Genomic DNA, 19,366 nt, shown 5'->3' on the forward strand with positions numbered 1-19,366 from the left:
ACTGCACAAAATTCCCTCTTGAATTGGTTTTCGAGTACATGCATTTGCCAACTTGTTTTGAACAGGCAGAAGGTAGTATATTAAAAAGATTTTGAAAGCTACACTGTAAAACACATGCTCAATTTTTAAATCCTTATCAATAGTTTCCCTCTTTAGTTATGAAGAAAGAAAACGGTTTATGATGCTTCAGAAATTGTCATTTTTCCAGGATACTTAACCACAACTCACAGCAATTTCCACGTGTGTTCCTAATTCAGATGTGTTTCTTCCACTTGCAATGGTCTGAAATACTTTTTAGTCAAATCCCATGAACATTGTGAAAAGGGTATATTTAATTATTACTTTCTTGAAAACCTTACTACACTAAGTAGTCTGAATTTCAGTGGAATGAATTCACATGATTTACAGCAGTCTAAGCCACAAACTGAGTTTCAATAAACTTCCTGTTTGAGCCACAAACTGACTTCCACAGCGTAATCACAAGCAGTTACTTCAGTCTAAGTCTTCTGATTTCAGAGAGCTTAAATGTTAGTAATTCTGCTTCGTAATGCCAGTAACCTTTCTGTCACTTGCTTGTGTTATCTGTAAGGTGAACAGCTCTGAAGAGTTTAATATTTATTTGTCCAGTAGTTTGAGGACAATCTAATTAAACAATATCTTTACTTTTTTTGTTGCATTACACCTTTGTTGTATCACACCTTTCTCAGAAACAGCTGAGGATACTCAGTTATTGCCCACCTTCTGTTAAAATGATTATCTTAAGGCTATACATTACCAGAAACATTCTGTGGTTTATAACCTCATAGCGAATGTGCTATAGTTAAAATGAATACTAAAGGGCAGTCTACTAGATAAAAAGTAGTCCTTGATTAAAATCAAAGAATTGACATAGGAAAAATAGTTCTAATGGCCAAAGGAGCAGGCAAAAGACTGCTTATATTTGTCACCTGAAGCAATGCTTGAACATTTAGAAAAATGTCCCTAAGGCTATCATATTAATAGAAGAACCAGTAATCCTGCATAGTTTGCACATGGAGTGAACATTGTAAAAGTTGCTGCGAGGCTTGTTCTCACAGAACAATTATACTGGACCTTAAATGTACTTTAATTTTCAAATATGAATTCTTGCAGCCTCCCTAAGCAATAAATGACTCCCAAACTATAGTGTAGTAATCAGAGTGTCAGGACAAAAAGCTGGGAGACCCAAGTTCCAAGTCACATTCAGCCACAAAACTCACTGGATGATCTTGGGCTAGTCAATTTTCTTTAAGCCTAACACCCTCACAGGGTTGTTCTGGGACAAACTGAAGGAGAAGGTACCATATATGCCACTCCGAGCTCTTGGAGAAAAGGCAGGATAAAAATGAAATACATGGTACAATACTGAAACCTGTAACAAAAAAAAGTGCTCAGCATATTTTTCTTGTTCTTTTTCTACTTTCAAGTCAGGAATTGAAAAGACAGAAAAATTCTAGCATTATTTCAAATTTGCCAGTGCAAAGCAACTGCTCCAGCAGTATGAAAGTGATACAAAATGGAAATCAAAGAAAATTTTAAAAGTTAGATTATTAAGGGTATTATTAAGGGTTTCGGCACCATGGAGGTGAGGGGCACCTGGCTGCTGGCGCCTTTCTCCTCCACACCACCTGGGGTTCCACTTGAGCCGGTTGAGGGGGCAAATGCATGGGCACAGCCTGCCATAGTTTTTACAGCCCATTTGGTCCTCTCACCTGGATTGGACTGTAAGGAGGAGGGAGACATACACATAAGAGCATAAAAAGAGCCTTACTGGATCAGATCAGTTCTCGACCTGGTCCAGCATCCTATTTCATATAGTGGCTAAGCAGTTGCCCTGGTGGGCATACAAACAGGGCATAGAGGCCAAGGCCTTCCCCTGACATTGCCTCATAGAACAGAGGCCTCTTCCACACACGCAAAATAATTCATTTTCAAACCACTTTCACAACTGTTTGCAAGTGGATTTTGCCATTCCGTACAGCTTCAAAGAGCACTGAAAGCAGTTTGAAAATGCATTATTCTGCATGTGCGGAATGAGCCTAAGTTTCAGGGATTTACTGTCTCTGAACATGAAGGTTTCCTTTACTCACCATGACTAGTAGCCACTGGTACACCAATCCTCCATAAATCTTTCAAATCTTTTAACGTTACTTATTCTTGTGGCCATCACTACTACCTCAGGAGTAAATTCCACAATTTAATTTCTCATTGGGTAAGAAGTATTTCCTTTTGTCTTTGCTGAACCTATTCCCCATCAATTTCGCTGCATGCTCTTGTATTCTTGTATTACGGGAGAGGAAGAAAAAAATTCCCTCTACCCCACACACTCCATTCTTTCCATAATTATATACATCTCTCTGCTGTCCACCCTTAACTATCTTTTTTCTAATCTAAAAGCTCTGAGACTCTTCACCCTTTCTAATAGGAAAGGTTATCCAACCCCTTGATTGTCTTGGTTGTCCTGTTCCACACTTTTTCCAGCTCTCCGATATCTTTGTTGAGGTATGGCAACCAGGACTTTATGAACTATTCCAAATGAGGCTGACCATGGCTCTATATCAGGGCATAACAATATTGGCATTTTGGGGTAGGGACAAAGGGCAAAAGCTTAACTGTTTCCCAAAATAACTAAGAGAACGTTGAGTAGTTAACTTTGGCTGGATTCTGTCCACTGTATTTTAAATAACTATTTAAACTATGAAGTAGAATCTTACCATATGGCAAACAGTCTTCTCTTTTGCCATGCTTAAAAAGCTGAGCCTGCAAAAGAGAAACAGGGTCTTGAAATAGTCAGATCAACACAGAATTGTCTCTCAGTCCAACAGAATCATTAAAGAATGGCAGGTTGTAATTAATTAATATACAGGTTGTAATAAAAACTATTTTTATTCATACCAAAATAGTTTAAGCATAAAATGTGTTTCTATATGGTCATCGAAAGTTATGACATCCATAATGTTAAACCCTCACAGCAACAGCAAGGGCCAGGAAGACTCTTCAAAAACAGCTCCACACCTGAGGACAGTTAAAGATCTCCTCACAGATGTCCAGGATTAAACCTGGGACCATCTGTGTGGAAAGCTTTTGCTTCAGCAACTGAATACTCAGAACCTCCCAGAGATCTAGAAATGTGTATCAAAATGCTTTCTGGAACTGCTGATGACTCTTGCCAGGCTACAGTTCCACCTGAACAATCACAACTTCTAATCCATTAAATAGGCAAGCGATGGTTTATTTTTAAAAGACTATTGTTTTCTAATTTATCCCCATTTCTTTTGGTTAATAGTTTTTGTTTCTGATCCCTTTGGCTGCACTCAGAGCCCATGATAAACCACAATCTATAAACCATGGTTCGATTGAACAGAGACTATACTGTAGGCTGCTCAACTGTCAGTGGGTACTAAAGTGGGGCTCCCAATCATAGTTTATTAGGCAGCTTGTTAACAGGGTCACCAACAAGTGATGAATGACAATCTATTAACTGTGGCTTGCTGTGACATCTGAATGCAGGAGCCCCAATTTATTGAGAGGCTCTCCTCTCAGTTCCTTGCATAGAGGCAGGGAAGCACAGACCAACCAAAATAACCCCTTGCATTTCTATTCGCATTTGGCAATCAATCGAGCTCTCTAAGAACTCTCCTGCCCTCCTTTAGTCTTCTCTTTACACACACTCACTGCTATTGATGACCCAGTAGGAATGTACAGGACCTCAGCCTCTTCAGAAGGGAAAAGGCAGGACGAGAAGGAAGGACTGTCAATATCTATTCTGCTTGGGAGAACAGTTTAAGGACTGCAGTGAAGTAGACAGAAGGCCAGTTGTAAGCACTTTTGTTTTATTTCATAGTCACACAATTCAGAAATTCAGAGAAGCGGCTACCCACCCACCCCAAAAAAAGTTGAGGAATGCAATCCTGAGCAAAGTTATACTCTTCTGAATCTACTGAAGTCAGTGGATATAAGGGTATAGTTTAGGGTAGCACTATTTCAGCTTTCCCTGGGTTTCATTCCCCTCCCATTTACGGCTGTAACCAAAAGCAAGAGCGAAGGTTTATTGGCAACCAGGGAATGCAAAAGACCCCAGCAGAATATCCTGTGATTCTGCCTGGAAGCACAGAAACAGACTAACGGGTTTATGAAGAAATGGTGGTCTGTAATGCACATCTGGCAGATTAACCAAGAGATACAAAACAAAGTGTGACTCAAACCAGCTATTATGACATATGAATAAAGCGTTTGTTAAAACAAAACATTTAATAAATAAAAAGTTGTTTTAAAAGAACGTATTTAAAAACTGCATCTAACATACTCAAATTGAAGTACTCCAGTTTAAGCCAGAATAGACCTGTTTACTTCAAGTATTCATGCATTTCTCATAATATCAGAATGAGTTTTGAAAACGGGTTTTTAACGTCTGCATTATTAAATGAAATACAAACATACAAGACATTTTACACCAACATAGGCACATAAATTGTCTGGACAGTCAATTTTGCCACAGAAACACATACTTTCTTTAACCCTTGTTATTTATTTGTAACTCTCAACACCTAGCAAAAACAAACTTTGCCGCAAGAATATGCAATATTTTAAAACTATCTTCAAGATAAGGAAAAATTGAGATAAAAAGCAGTTGAATTCTGATTATTTCCTGAATAGCTCATCTAACTTGTATCCCCAAAATAATTGTTCTACTACAATCCCAACACATGCAGAAGAAACAGGTTTCCTCTGATCTCAATGCCAATGTACTGGAGCTTCTATGTTACAAATTGTAAATATTTTCCAGAGTGTTTAATACCAACCGGGTTGCCATTTTCAGGCAGTCCACTCAAATCTGGGTGCTAATAACAACACTCTTTTCAGCAAACAGGACATCTGTTTTTGTAATATTTTATCATTTGGCTCTTTCACAGTTTTTAAAAATAAGTTCTATTTTAAATCGGTCATTGAAACAGTTTTTATTTTAACCTCCAGTATCCTTTTTATATTAACTCAGATATCTTAAAACCATACCTTTTCTCCTTCAGCGAACTCTGAATTCACAAATGCTAAGAAAAGGGAATATATTTTCAACATCAGTTCACTGTAAAAGATAACAGTACTAAATCTTAATAAGAGATCTCATTTTTTCCCACTGATTCAGGTGTCAGTCTAACTACCTTTAAAATCTTCCTTAATACACCAAAGCCAGAGGGGAAATGTTGTATGTAATAATTAATTGCTGCATTTCTCCCAAAAGCTCAGAAGTGCATTAATGGTGGGGCAAAGTGAGAACAAGCACTATGCAAGGATCATCACAAAGGACAATGATCTTCTCAGGCATAGCCCTAGCATATATTTCTGACTCATCACAGATCCATGAGGAATAATAATCACATGGGCTGGGGGGGTGCAATGGAGAGAGGGAAGGGGGGAAAACTGTTCCCTTCTTCCTTCTCCATATGTCAATGGAAGGCTATTCATAGAAGAGGCAGAAAGGAGCAGGTTTACTCTCCTCCTCCTCAGTGGCGTATCTGCCTGAGGATGGGGGGGGTACCCCTTGTCCCCCGGGCACCCCTAATCTGGTCACGTGGGGGTGCAATATTGGCCCCCCACATAACTAGGTCAGGCACGAAGTCCTGCTGCTTTGTTGTCTTTGGGCTCCCTCAACCACAACGTCATTAACGTGGACAGGGCCGCCAAAGGACGACGCCCCCACCCCCCTCCCCCAGGCTCCCGGCTTCTGCCCTCCCCTCTGGGGAGAACAGAGGACACTGCAATCTTCCATCCTCGGAGATGTGCTTTTATAAGCAATGAGGCTTGGGGCAGGACTTGGTGGCATGGCCATGCCCCCAGGGGGTGGGGCGGGGGCCTCAAGTTCCGCCCCAGCCTCAGCATTTATAAAAACGCCTCACGGAGGATGGAGGGTAGAGAATGGCAGTCTCTTCTGCTCTCCCCAGAGAGCAGCAGCCGGGCTGCCGGGAGCCCAGGGGAGGGGGGTGCGATGTGGGGGCAGAGCCCCACCCCCAAGCACAGTGGGGTGGGGTACCTGGAGACAATTTGTCTCTGGGTGCCATTTCTCCCAATACACCTCTGCTTCTCCTCCTTCTCACTGCAGACTTCCAGCCTGTGTGACTATTACTCCATGTAAGTACTATAACCCGAGGAATGAATTGGAAACTGCTTGGAAACTGCTAAATGGGGGGGAAGAGAAAGTCGGAAACATTGGCAACCCTCTACGCCCGTGGTGGCGCACCTTTGGCACTCCAGATGTTATGGACTACAATTCCCATCAGCCCCAATTGGCCATGCTGGCAGGGGTTGATGTGAATTGTAGTCCATAACATCTGGAGTGCCAAAGGTTCGCCACCACTGCTCTACGCCTTCCACTGACAGACCATGAAATCTGACCCTATAAAATTATCTCTTTGCAGAAGCCAGAGTAGAAATTGGGAGGGGGGCAATTTATAGTTGTGTTTGATCCAAGTTCTTTGTCATTAATTATATATTGCTAATGCAAAGTTGCTGTCTTTTCTTTTTCTCCTGAGTTAAAACCAGCACTATAATATGGTCTGATTCAGTACCAACTTCAAAATAATCTTGCATGCTTGATTGTGAATTTACACTCTGAAAGGGGTGTGTGTATAAAAATATTTCTAATATCAGATTCCAGGATATGACTCATATCACATTATGAAGCGCAAGTCAGAATCACATCTTGATCAAGTTTATGCATTTAGTTTTCATAGTCAAGCGTACAAGAAAAGGCCAAAGTTGCTCACAGAAGCCTATGTACATTCTAATCAAGCCTTTTACTTATTTAACAGGTGAATATAACACAGCAGGTTGTTCACCATGTCAAGTCCAGCTTAGTCTAAATGTCAAGAATTCTTTGAAGCATGAGGACAAAGTCCAAGTCTTCAAGGTATAGTGTAACACTCTGAGAGAACAACAGAGTTCTGCAAACAGAAGACATGTTACGCAAACATACAGCATCCCTGACTACAAAACAGCTAAACTGCTTTAAGAATGTAAAATTATTTTAAATTGATTTCCTTTCGGAAGCAGTTCTGTGCTTGAAAGATTGGGATGATATTTTTGCTCAATAATTTAAAAGTATTCTTTCTTCTAGCAGGACTTCACTTGCGATGAATCAGCTACCTTGATTTCCTTTCTTCGCAAACGGTGTAGGCAGCATCAATACACTGATGATTTCATAAGAAGATATCAGTGGACCTTTATGGGATCTCCCTATACAAAAGGGATGATTGCAAAGGAAGTTTCATACAGCAACTGCTTGGCTGCCAGGTACGACTGGCACTTGGTATGCTGAAGAGACTAAATCTGATGCCAACACCTTCTGGCATTAGAAGACAATATCTTGTATCTTCGGAGAAGCGATATGGTTTTGCGCATGTTCAATCTCATATTCAGTCTGATATCCCCCAGGTTTGTTGCAATGCTGGTTAAAGGATTTCAGGCAGCAAATGACTTCATACAGTCTTATAAAATACATCTATCTTCAATCCAACGTACAGGCAACCAGCATTATAGAATGAAAATCACTGACATGCAAATCAAAGTGGAGGAGAGAATATAGTAGAATACTTTGTGATAGGATGTAAACTCTCAAGATACCAAGGAAAATGCTAAAAGGTGAGTCTAAACGTTTAGATGACTCTCCCTTGGGTTTTATTCCTTACAGCTCAAGGGCAAGATGCAATCTGAGCAACACAATACATTGTTATGATTTAAAAGTTATTTAGCAACCTTCCCGTTTTATCTAGCAAACCTGTCATCAAGTGTAACTATTGTCTTATGATTGCGAGGCTATGAGAAACACTAGCCAGCGTCCACCCAAACTGCACATTTCTAGTTACGCCCAATGCTCTTGCACAACAAGCACCTACCCAGAAGCAAAATAATAACTTATCTGGGGCTTTGAACTGGTAGCAGTTTAAACCAATTTTAATCCAATCCCATTGACAATACAATCAATTGTTGTATAATATGAACTTGGGTTAGAATGAACCCTTTTACCAAAAAACCCCAACCTTCTATAATAATTTATTTGGAAACATTTTCTCAGATCCATAGATTACATACTATAGAAGCAAAATAGGTTATTTTTGTTTATTTCTATGAGACTGAACGTATCTTAAGCTACAGTCAACATGCAACAATATTTGCAATACAGAGGAGAGTCAAGAATTATCTCCCCCACCCACCTACTACACAGGTGCACACAAATGAGCCCTACCTTGGCACAGCCATTCCAGGTACCTTTTCTATCCATGGTTCAATATAAATACCTATGTACTACGGGCTATATTTCATAAAAAGAGACTGAAATCTTCAGTGTTGAAGTATAAATTGTAATCTTTCTCACTGAAACCAATGAAAGTGCTTAACTTGGGATGGTTCATGCCAGAAGTTTCTTAAGACAGAAGAGAAATTACTACGGTTACTCAACAAATAGCCCTACAATATATTTATACTATACGTGTTCACTTAATTATCTAGTCAAACTCCAGACTGAGCTTCTTTTCTACCTAACATTTTGTCACTCCACAGGAAGGAAGACTTACAGATAAATATGGCCAGGAGTTAAAGTCAGAGGAACATAGCCCAGCCCTAGAAATATTTCAACATATGTAACAGCTATTTACAGATTTAAGTAATTTCACCTACAGTGTAAATGCAACCAAATGCCTAAGGCTACGCACCTAGTTTTTTTTTAAAGCTCTAATGAATACCATTGCATGATCTTAAATGTAGCATTAATGAACACTACACTACAGCCTACACAGAGTACTTTGAGGGTTAGGTTGGGTCTGTTTTATTAAAATTAAAATGTATGCTAGTAATAGAGGAGCCTTGATTCTTTCCTGCTTAAAATGGCATTCAAATCAAAGCAGAATATTCCAATCTAAATATACTTGCAACAGATAAAAAGTGTTTTTAAACTGTCAAAGAAATAATTCATAAAACTCTATGCTTTCTGAGACACATTTTTCAGAGTATCCACTGACCTCCAGGAAAAATGTTTACATGACAAACACAATTATTTAATCCACAGACTAGTGCTACCTTCCATGCAGAGTTTTGGATTGTCACAGGAAAATAAATCAGCAAGGAATTAAATTGACAATTGATGAAGCTGAATAGGGGAAAATGCTCTCAGAAAATGGTAGAAGACAGCTCAATATGCTCTCTGGAATATGACTGGACATAAACAAATACACGGTGGATGGTTGTCAGTCAGTATCTAAAGTGTCATCTAAGAAGATAAGGACTGGTTCTACATGTTCTTACGCTGTGCGCATTGGCCTCAGGGCTCTGTCAGACAAAAGGCCCAGAAGGCAGATCAGGCTCTTGAGTAGTTCCCAGTGCAGCCCATAGCATCTTATTCATACCCCATGCAAATGTCTAAATGATCCTCGAGAAACCATACACTCTTTGTATTAACGACCTGACCCCACCATCCATTACCTTCTGGGTGTCAGGGAGCCTACAGGAGAGGGCAACACAGCTCGTCAGAACATGGATGGTGGTAAGTACTGGTTGGTCTACTTTTCTCCATGCAAAAAACATGGGCATGGCCTCTAGCCATCTGTTGGGTGAGGACTTTTTGCTGGACTAGAAACTACAAAAGGTACCAGAAGTGCTTTAATTAGTGGCTTAATTCTGCTTCATGGTGTATTTCACGTCATTAAAAACTGCTGACTATAGTCCCAAATTAAATCTACCATTCTCATCCTTTTTTCACTGCCGTGAACCAAATCAGTGGGAAGAGTGAGAGGGCAAACACAGAAAAGTGCCCACTTTCATTATCACCAAAGCTTAGTAAACCCCTGGCTTAAACATTTCATTTTAAAGAAAGGCAAGCAGGTAAAGCACTATCAGTTTTTTAAAAGTCAACAAATCCCTGAGAATGTGTGTAGAATCTGGCCATGAATGCATTAGCCAAACCACTAACCCACTGCCTCTGCTCCCCATCTGTACAATGTCAACAGAATGAAGACACTGTAAAGACTGCAAAAGCATTCAAACTTAAACCATGAACTTGTTATTCTTAAAAAATGTATGGCATACCACATCTCACCATCAGCACAAATTTACTTTAAAGTGTTTAGGTAAATGGTAATATTAAAACAGGAACGGCTAATTATTCAGCATCAAAGGATAGTGTGGCCGAACAGGCCTACTTTGACCTGCAGGCCCTATTCCACCCAGCCCTCTCCCACGGGTTGTCAACTTCTGCTGGAAGGGGCTTCCTTTCTCTCCATGGTAACTGCCGTCACCACCCAGACCTTTGAAGGAATTTCCCACTGGGGATGATCAGTCCCATTCACACACACACACACACACACACACACCCCCGCTTCATGTCCAGCTCTGAGGTCTTGCCTCTGGGTCCCTCACCTCTGGATACTACAGGGATTATTTACAGCGTACTATGCCCCTGGAGGAACAGCTACTTGCCAACTGCCAGCCTCCCTCCCTCCTGGCGCCCTCCATTTACAATAGCCTGTTCAAGACCTGGAAGGTCTATGTGGTACAGAGAACTGCCTTCACCATCCAACATTGAAAGGTATGTATTAACAAGAACACGTTAACTTCAGCACAGCACAGATTGACCAAGGGATTCAAAAGATACTAGGGATAAACGCAATTCCTCTGTCCCCTTCTCTATGAATACCCTAGCAATTGTTAAACTAGAGTGGGCTCTTAAGCTTAGGCTATTTCAGCGGCCTATACATTCTCCATCACCTGGAGGAAGTCCTTCAGCTCCTTGAGCAAGAACATGTTCAAAATGGCTGCTGCCTCCAGAACTCCAGCAAGGGCTCTGTCCCCTTCAAGTTCCCTCTTGATCTAGTCAGCCTGGGTTAAGGAAGCTTTTCCTGTTAGCTACAGGAGTCCTCCTCCTGATGCCCTACTATTATATTAAGTCCTTCAAAATTGTGATACCTACTTGCAAAGGGGAGGGGGTCTAACTCATCCCACTGTCTCTCACTATCTGTAATAACATTTCTATCAGGGGTCTTGGCAGGGATAGAAGTCTCCTGCCCAGAGAAATGAGAAAAAAATGTTTCAAATGTTCTCTTCAAACCTCAAAAGTGAGGGGCAGGGATGGGAGCCATTTTTTAACAGACAGAACAAAAACTTTTATAAGAGTGGATATCAAATATTTTGCTTGTTTTGACTCATACCATCACAACCATTATGAATGCCAAACCACAAACCACAATGGTCATATAAACATTCAACAATATTCTAAAACTATTAAACCCAATTGCTAAAAACCAAGAAGTATATCTTTCAAATAAAATGTAATGAGAAACAGAGTTTTTGAAGGCAATGAATTTAAAATTTCTCTTCTTTGCGAGGTTTCAGAACATATTACAATTACATTTTCAAGTAACCAAGACAGAACTCTTTGTATAATAGATAATAAGAGGATATTTTTCCAACTGCCTATATCCTGAAGCAAGAAAAAGAATGCAAGCCCTAAAACTGAAGACATTTATTTTTAATTAGGAACCCAATAATATGCTTGCTTTGTTTTCTCTTTAGAACTCTGTAAGGTCCATGGTATATCACGATAAAATTGGGAGAGGTATCTTTTTTATGCCTCAGGGACTACTGTTCCACCACCTTCTTTTCATATTAATAGGGTCACCTAATGTGTGCCAAACTAACCAACCTATTGCAAGGAATGTATCTACCGCTCCTTTAAATAATTACACCACCTACAAATTAGAGAAAACCATTGGTGTATCCTAGCAATGGAAATGTCAGATCTGGTTTTGTTGCTTTAGAAATAATATGGTGCAAGGAACAAACAAAACTAGTTTCTTAGTAATCAGGGAAAAACCTGACACACCTCCTAATTGTCTGCATAACCCACTTAGGCTTCGCCTTTGTAAGATGTAGGAATCAGCATTACCTCTGGGACATCTTCCTGAAGCTATACAAATCATCCCTATTAAGACTGGCATGACTGCTTGGCAGCAGCCACATCTCGCTGCCAAGTAGATGGGAATATGCAGTTACCCTGAGGCTCTAATAAACTAGAAGCAGTGGGATAACCCAGCCTTGAGGAAAGACTGAACACAGCTGCTCTGCAGCACCCCTCAGAGGCCAGAAAGGCAATTCATTGTAGCTAGGATAGCTTGCCCACTTTATAATGGAAATGCACCACAAATGATAAGACAGTAGCTTATAAGCAGGTAGACCAGTTCCTCAGTGTAACAGGCTTCCTCAGGAGGTGGTTGGCTCTCCATTTGCCCTGGGAGTTGCACAAAATGACCCTTGACATCCCTTCCAACTCTATGTTTCTATCTACAGAGGAATTATTTAATAAAATTATTTGTATCAAAAAGAATAAATATCGCAATTAGGATAGAAAGCATATAACCCACTCACTAGAAGAATGCAGGGGGTTCCCAAAGTACATCAGTTTATCTGACAATAATAAGGATCCTGACTTGTACCTATTTAAAAAAAGTTCCCTGCTTTCATCATGAGTTTTAACAGACGTCTTACCGTAGAATGGTAAAGTACACTAAAGTTAAAGAACATAGGGGGAGGAAGAGAAATCTCACATACTTTCATTTGGTGGAAACAACAAAAGTCTTTCAGCACCTTAAAGACTACCAAACCTGTCGTGACATAAAGCTTTCTCAAGCCAGAACCACTTCATCAGATATTTCATGCATCTGATGAAGCGGTTCTATCCCAGAGAGGCTTTATGTTACAATAAGTTTGTTAGTCATTAAGATGTTGCAAGATGCTGTTACTACAAAGAGAGGCCAGAAATCCAATGGAAAATGGAAACTTCAAATGAAAACAATGGGTCTCATGGCTCCCCAAAGATTAACACATAAGCTTTCATACCCACACCATGACACTTGGCTGTTTTGGCTTCAATGGACTACACTAGCCACTTCTGAAATCCTTTATGTGACTTACTTAAAAAGTTTTCACATTTTGAGTTAATAATTAACAAACCCAATGTAAAAAGTTGTCTGAAGGGTGAAACCCAAATGGCAATTGAACCTTCAAAGCGGAGAAGGGAAAACCATTGTACTCCTCACCTTTCCTATCCAAGGTCAGGAGAACAGAAAGGGGAAAAGAAGGGAAGAATATTAAAACTGTACACAATATCTGTAGGATTAGTTAAAGGTAAAGCCATGGAGCAAAGCTTTAGCTCAATTTTTCTCAAAACCTTTTTTGAATGTTTGTTTTTTTACAACAGACAGCTGCTTCTCACAATTACACAGATAAGCACATGGCAACATCTAGAGCTACATCTCTGTTTTTGTACCTGTGAGTCTAAAAAACCTGGAAGCTGAGTTCTCCCTTACTTGGGGCACAGTTCTACAGAACTATTACCAAACAATCCTGGAAGCATCAACCATTCTCAAATAAATGCCCTTTTCTTAGGCACAAATAAAAACAATTCTTAAGCTTTCCAGATTAACTGACTTACTAGCTAGGGTGCTTTACTTTAAACTCATTACAGACATTAGTATGCTGTCTCTCTTATAAAAGAAATTTAGCACAGTTTAATAAGTTTCTATGCCCCAGGCTACTCCAAGATGAGGACATCGCTGTCATGCAAGATGTGCTACGCCCTGCAGGGCTCACAAAAATGTGCTGGCTATGTTGGGGTAGGTTGAAAAGAAGGCCTTCAGAATAGGAGAGTTTTATAATACAGAGTTTAAGAGGATTATGCAGTTTTGGATAAACGGCAGTTTCCCACCAATTGTGTGCTAATTGTATTTCAAATTATCAACATAAAGCCCCATACACACTATTTATACCACAGTCTCAAATTCTAATGAAAGAGGTTCCAGCCCAGAAGTGTGGTTTTTGGCTAGAAATTACTCCGTGGAGGGGAAAAAAAAGCTGCGTTCTTATGCAATATTGTTCCAAATATCTATGCTACAGATCAATGTACTGCACTCTCAGTACGCCCAGTCCTAACCAGCCATTTAGTATAAATAGCTTCAATTGCCAATACAAGGCACACACAAGCAGCGACAAATGTTGCCTTTTAGTTACAATATAGACATGCCGTGTTTCAAGCTTCCAACTGAAAGGGATCAAGCTGTGCTACCTGTTAGCACACCTGTTATGAAATGATGTGTTGCCATCAACAGGTGCAGAAAAACAAGCCCGTAAGAGGAATCAGGTTGTGCAACGTACAGAGCGTGTTTCAACAAGAACTATGACAACACTGAAGGCTCCGCATAAAGAGATGAGTTCAACAGTAGCTTACCAGTTTACTCAATCAAATTCAGGAAGAAACTGAGTCTGTTCAACTTTATTTCTCCACCACTCAAAGCTCTACTGGAAGTAGGGAGGAGCTCACAAGTCCAGGATACACGTTCACTTTCATCTAGACAGGCTTCAAAAATTAAGTTACCCTGAGCCCATTTGTGGAGAAAGGATGACAAGAATTATTATTTGAAAATAAACTGATCTCCTAACTACCTTGGCCATTAGATTTCTGACCTCTATGGTTCAAACAAAATCACTGGTATTGTTTGCCTATCACTCTGTTACAAGGCCATCAACTTTCAGGCTAAGGCATACTATCACTTTGGTAAACCAAGCGAACTAGAGGCCTGTGGGCCACCTTTGGGTCCTTCATTGGATCAATTCAGTCGACTCGCCCAGAACCCTGAGAGCAGCTAAACCTACCACTTGTCTCCTGGATCCCATGACCATCTTGGCTGGTAAAAGACAGTGTGAATGAGGTACAAGCTCCCCTGAGGAAAATTATCAATCTTCCCCCCCCCCCCCCAGTAGCTTAAAGGGACTGTCGTGAGATTGCTCCTTTAAAAAAACCCATGTCCAGATCCATCTGATCTGGCCAAGTCTGGACCCTGGCTGGCATTGGGCGGAATAGAAATTAAATAAAAGTTTAGTATGTAAGAATCTACCCTTCCTGGGTAAGGTAATTGAGAGAGTGGTCACTAAACAGCTCCAAGCCTATCTGGAGGAGACACTGGTCCTAGACCCATTCCAGTCTGGCTTCTGCACTGGTCGTGGGGTGGAGATAATTCTGGCTGCCCTCAAGGATGACATCTAGAGACACCTGGACTGGGGCAGGTTGGCACTGTTATTGTTGTTAGACATCCTGACCAACCTGACCTTCAAGACTGAGGACTGAGGGTTACAGTTGGTGAGAGAACATCCGCCTGCCGCAGGTTGGTGTGTGGCATCCCACAAGGGGCAATTTTCTCGCCAATATTATTCAATATTGACATACAACCTCTAGCCAGTTTGATCAAGGAAGTTTGGGCTGGGTTGTCATCAATATACTGATAACACGCAGTTGTATCTGATGATGGATGGCCATTCAGATGCCACCCCAAGTGTCTTGGCCATCTGTTTGGGAGCTGTGATGGCATGGATGAAAGACCACAGCTTAAATTAAATCCAGCAATGACAGAGGTCCTGTGGCTAAGATGAAGGAGACAGGCTGGAGAGTGTCAGCTGCCAAACCTTATCAAGGTGCAGCTAGTTGCTGCACTATCAAAAACTTAGTCAAGTTTCTTGATGACTCACTGACCATGGAAGCTGAAGTGAATCACACTACTTGCATGGCATTTTTCCATCTTCCAGTTTCCAGCCAAAACAACTGGCATTCTACCTGTTCCACATCAACTTAGTCACAGGGATCCAAGCAACAGCTGTCTCTAGATTGGATTACTGCAACTCACTCTATGCAGGGCTACCCTTGGGTCTTTTTCAGCTGGTTCAGAATGCAGCAGCAAGGGCACACATTCAACCTGCGCTCCATCAGCTGCACTGGCTCTGAGTGGAGTACTCAGTCAGGTTTTAGTACTAATGTACAAGGCCTAAACTGTCTGAGACCAGTGTACTTAGGGGACTGTCTCTCCATTATATCTCTCAAAGGACGTTTCAATCTACAAGGGGAAATGTGATTGAAGTCCCTGCCCCAAAGGAAGTCTGGCTTGCCTCAACAAGAGCCAGGGTCTTGTTTTGGCCCTGGCTCCAACCTGGTGGAATGTTCTGTCAACTGAGACCAAGGGCCTGTGGGATTTGATGCAGTTCCACAGGGCCTGCAGAGATGTTCCACCAGGCATATGGTTGAGGCAGAAATATCTTTGGCCTCCCCATCCATCGGATCCATTAAAGTAGTCCTCGACAAGCCTGAATTTTTATCACCATCAGATAACTGTGTTTTATGGTGTTAGCCTATTTAAGGGGGTTTTTTTGTAAATAGAGTATAGCTATTGTTATATAAGAATGTATATCGTTTTTTATATTCTTTACATCATTTGTTGGAAACGGCCCCAAGCCTGAAAAAGGAGGGGTGGTATAGAAGTTAAATAAATACCTAAATGAATACACTTTTATTCTGCTTCTTAGCCTTCTTTGGTATGTGGTAAAGACTGTCTTAAACATTTCTGGAGTAAGAATTGCATTCCCAAATGTGAACAGATTGCTGGGAATGCCCTCAGCCACATACTTTTTACAAGGCTTCAAATGCTTTATTTTTTTAAAGGCACAAGCAAGGAGCCAGAAGTCTGCTGTTCAAAATTTCCCCTCTGAGGGAAAAGATTTTCCCAGACCTGACACCTGGGATTCTTTTTTGCAGGAGATGCCAAGGACCAAACCCAGACTAGCAGAACAGACTGAGACAAGCCACTTATTTGAATTCAGTGCAAAATGCACACAAAGCCTGTATATATATTCCATCCTGACTTGCAGCAGTCCTGTCTGATACAGGAACCAGTGTGGAAGAACAGTGGCATGATACTCTTGGCAGAAGGGGGGAGTAATATTGCTCCTTCTTCCTCTTCCTGCAGTCCCAGGAATAAACTTTCCAAAGACTGCTAGGGAAAGAGTAATGTCAGAAAAATCAGAAATCATCAGCACTTTCGACTTGTTGGTCATAAGATCCAACCGCTGGTTTCTCAGAATCAGTCCTATCACCCTCAAAACTCTAACATACGAATAATTTTGGCTTCTGTTGCAGGACTGTTTTAGTACAGAGGAAATCTTAACAGAAAAAAAGCATGATTACTAGTGAGACGTCTAAAGTTTCTGGGGCGGGGGGGGGGGCTCTAGAAAATCTCCTCTTTCAGCTTCACAAATTCTCACTTCACATCATATCTGTCTTTTTATTATTACCGTATATACTTGAGTAAAAGCCGACCCGAATATGAGCCGAGGCACCTAATTTTGCCAAAAAAACCCTGGGAAACTTATTAACTCGAGTATAAGCCTTCGAACTCGACTCAGTAGCAGCTAAAAACGGAAGATTTGGGAGCAAGATGAGATAGAGTTGCTTAACAGAGTTTGCATTAGGGATGAGCAGCTTTCCAGTACTTTAGGAACACAAATGAACCACTGTTTTCCTCCTAATGTAGAATAATTCCGGGATTCATAGCCATGCCAGCCTAAACTTTGCTCCAAAGAAAGTCTTTGTCTTCAGCAACATCAGTATTTGGCAGTAAACTATGTATGAAGAATTGTATTCATCTAGAACGCAACGCACCAATAACCCTTAGAAGAGAAATGCCTCGGTTTCTTTTAACACACACACACAACCTAGTGGTAATGCTATGCAGGCTGTCCTTACAGCTTGTTTTTACGGCTCTCTGGTGAGTTAGAAAAATAAGCAGCAACATGCTTACCGGATACCCACAGCAGCCCCAGCTCCGGCTACCATCTTGGAATTACTGTATATACTTGAGTATAAGCCGAGGGGGGCTTTTTCAGCATTAAAAATGTGCTGAAAAAGTCGGTTTATACTCTTTTATATACGGTATATTAGCAACTATGCCAGCAGCAGATATCTCAGACCAAGTCACAATTGGGACAAGAGTTTACCACTAACAGGAGACAGTGCCTGCCTTCTCCACTATGTCCAGGTGTACCAGCATCAAACACTAACCCCACAGCACCAGAGAACAGCCAGCCCCAAAAGATAAGGGAAAGGAAACAGTGAGAGAAAAGGAGAAAAGGGCCCACATGGCTCGCCTATCAAACAATTTCATTTCTACAGCCCTTTGACACAGCAAAACAACGAACACCCAAACGTGCCTGAAATGCAAGGAGCAGCTTGCTGCTGAGTAGACTAATTTATTTAGGGAGTAACCTTAAGCAGAAATAAACCTGATAAGCAAAACATGTCTTACAAGAGCAGATAACCTAATGTAAATTGCACAAATTATGCAAAATGCCATTTGGGCAGATCAATCAAATTGAACATTATGTACCCAGCTGCCTGTTAACATTTGAAATATACTGTTCATTTCTTTTTTGAAAACATTCAGTCACTTAGTGCCATTTTCTGCCATTGTAATTTCACTTTAGATTTCAAAAAAAGAGAATCCCTGACAACTCAGAATAATCAATATTAGCTCCATGAATCTAACCAGTTTATCAACAGCAGAAAGCACCACAAAACCAGCAAAGTAGTTAAAAACTTGTACCACTCCTGCAAGCATAAGAAAAACACAGGTGCTGATAGAAGACTTCTAGTTTCAAGGGAATTATATCTCCTCCTAGTTTCGACTCAGCTTGTAAATTTTTCACCTGTTTCACCGGACACAAACTAATAACAAGTGTGGTAAAACCACACTCGAAGGAATTATGTCAAGCATCGAAGTAATATGCATCCTACAGGTTTCATCATGTACCAGCAGCAATGAGCAGTCTTTGACAAGCGGAAGACTTTTAAGCCTTAACTCTTATGAGCCAGAAATGCAATACTGTTCTCTTCTCCTGTTCTAAACCAGGATAAAGAAAAACACGTACGATTTTTTTTCTGCAACTAATAATAAAAGCCTGTAATCTCTCGTGGTACACTCTACTGTGAAGAAAAATGTGGAATTTGGACAAGCTTGGGGTTGTTCAGAAGTTCTTTGGTTAAGTCTTCCAAAGCTATGATCAAGTTCAAATATCAAATATTAAGCAGTTAATGTATAACACAGGCAAGTGCTTTCAAAGCCAACAACAGGTATAAATGGATTTTATATAAAAAGAGTGCATGACCTGCTTTATTTGAACCTGTAAGAATACTTATGAAAAGTAAATTGCATTGCAATAAACAGGATTTCTCAGTAATCTTGTCAGGAACTTTGATACAATTACCAGTCTCACATCACTCACAACTAAACTAATAAGAAAGGATGTCAAATACACAAGTATGAAAATACCCTAAACGAGTTCATTTTCAGCAGAAAGAAGTACAAGTTCTTCACCTGCGCAGGGCAAGCCCCACAATTCATAATAGCAAGGTCAGCTGAGGCAAGTTTTCCCTAAGGATGGCCAATTTAATACTGAACTTTAGTACTACTCAGTTTGTTTAATAGTTACA

At 40.6% G+C, this 19,366-nt stretch overlaps 1 protein-coding gene across 3 annotated transcripts in view; it reads right to left on the reverse strand.

Annotated features, from left to right (window-relative positions):
• Positions 1-19,366, reverse strand: part of TBCD (tubulin folding cofactor D) — a 162,916-nt gene that overhangs the window by 125,679 nt on the left and 17,871 nt on the right. For all 3 annotated transcript variants that reach the window (XR_007243747.1, XR_007243746.1, XM_048487187.1), the window contains one exon: positions 2,733-2,778. Coding sequence is in view for 1 of the 3 variants with exons in the window: in XM_048487187.1 (XP_048343144.1) it covers positions 2,733-2,778 (46 nt within the window). In the remaining 2 variants the exon portion in view is untranslated. The remainder of the gene's footprint in view (positions 1-2,732; positions 2,779-19,366) is intronic.

The sequence above is a fragment of the Sphaerodactylus townsendi genome, linkage group LG03, assembly GCF_021028975.2.
Source record: "Sphaerodactylus townsendi isolate TG3544 linkage group LG03, MPM_Stown_v2.3, whole genome shotgun sequence".
Lineage (NCBI taxonomy): Eukaryota > Metazoa > Chordata > Lepidosauria > Squamata > Sphaerodactylidae > Sphaerodactylus > Sphaerodactylus townsendi.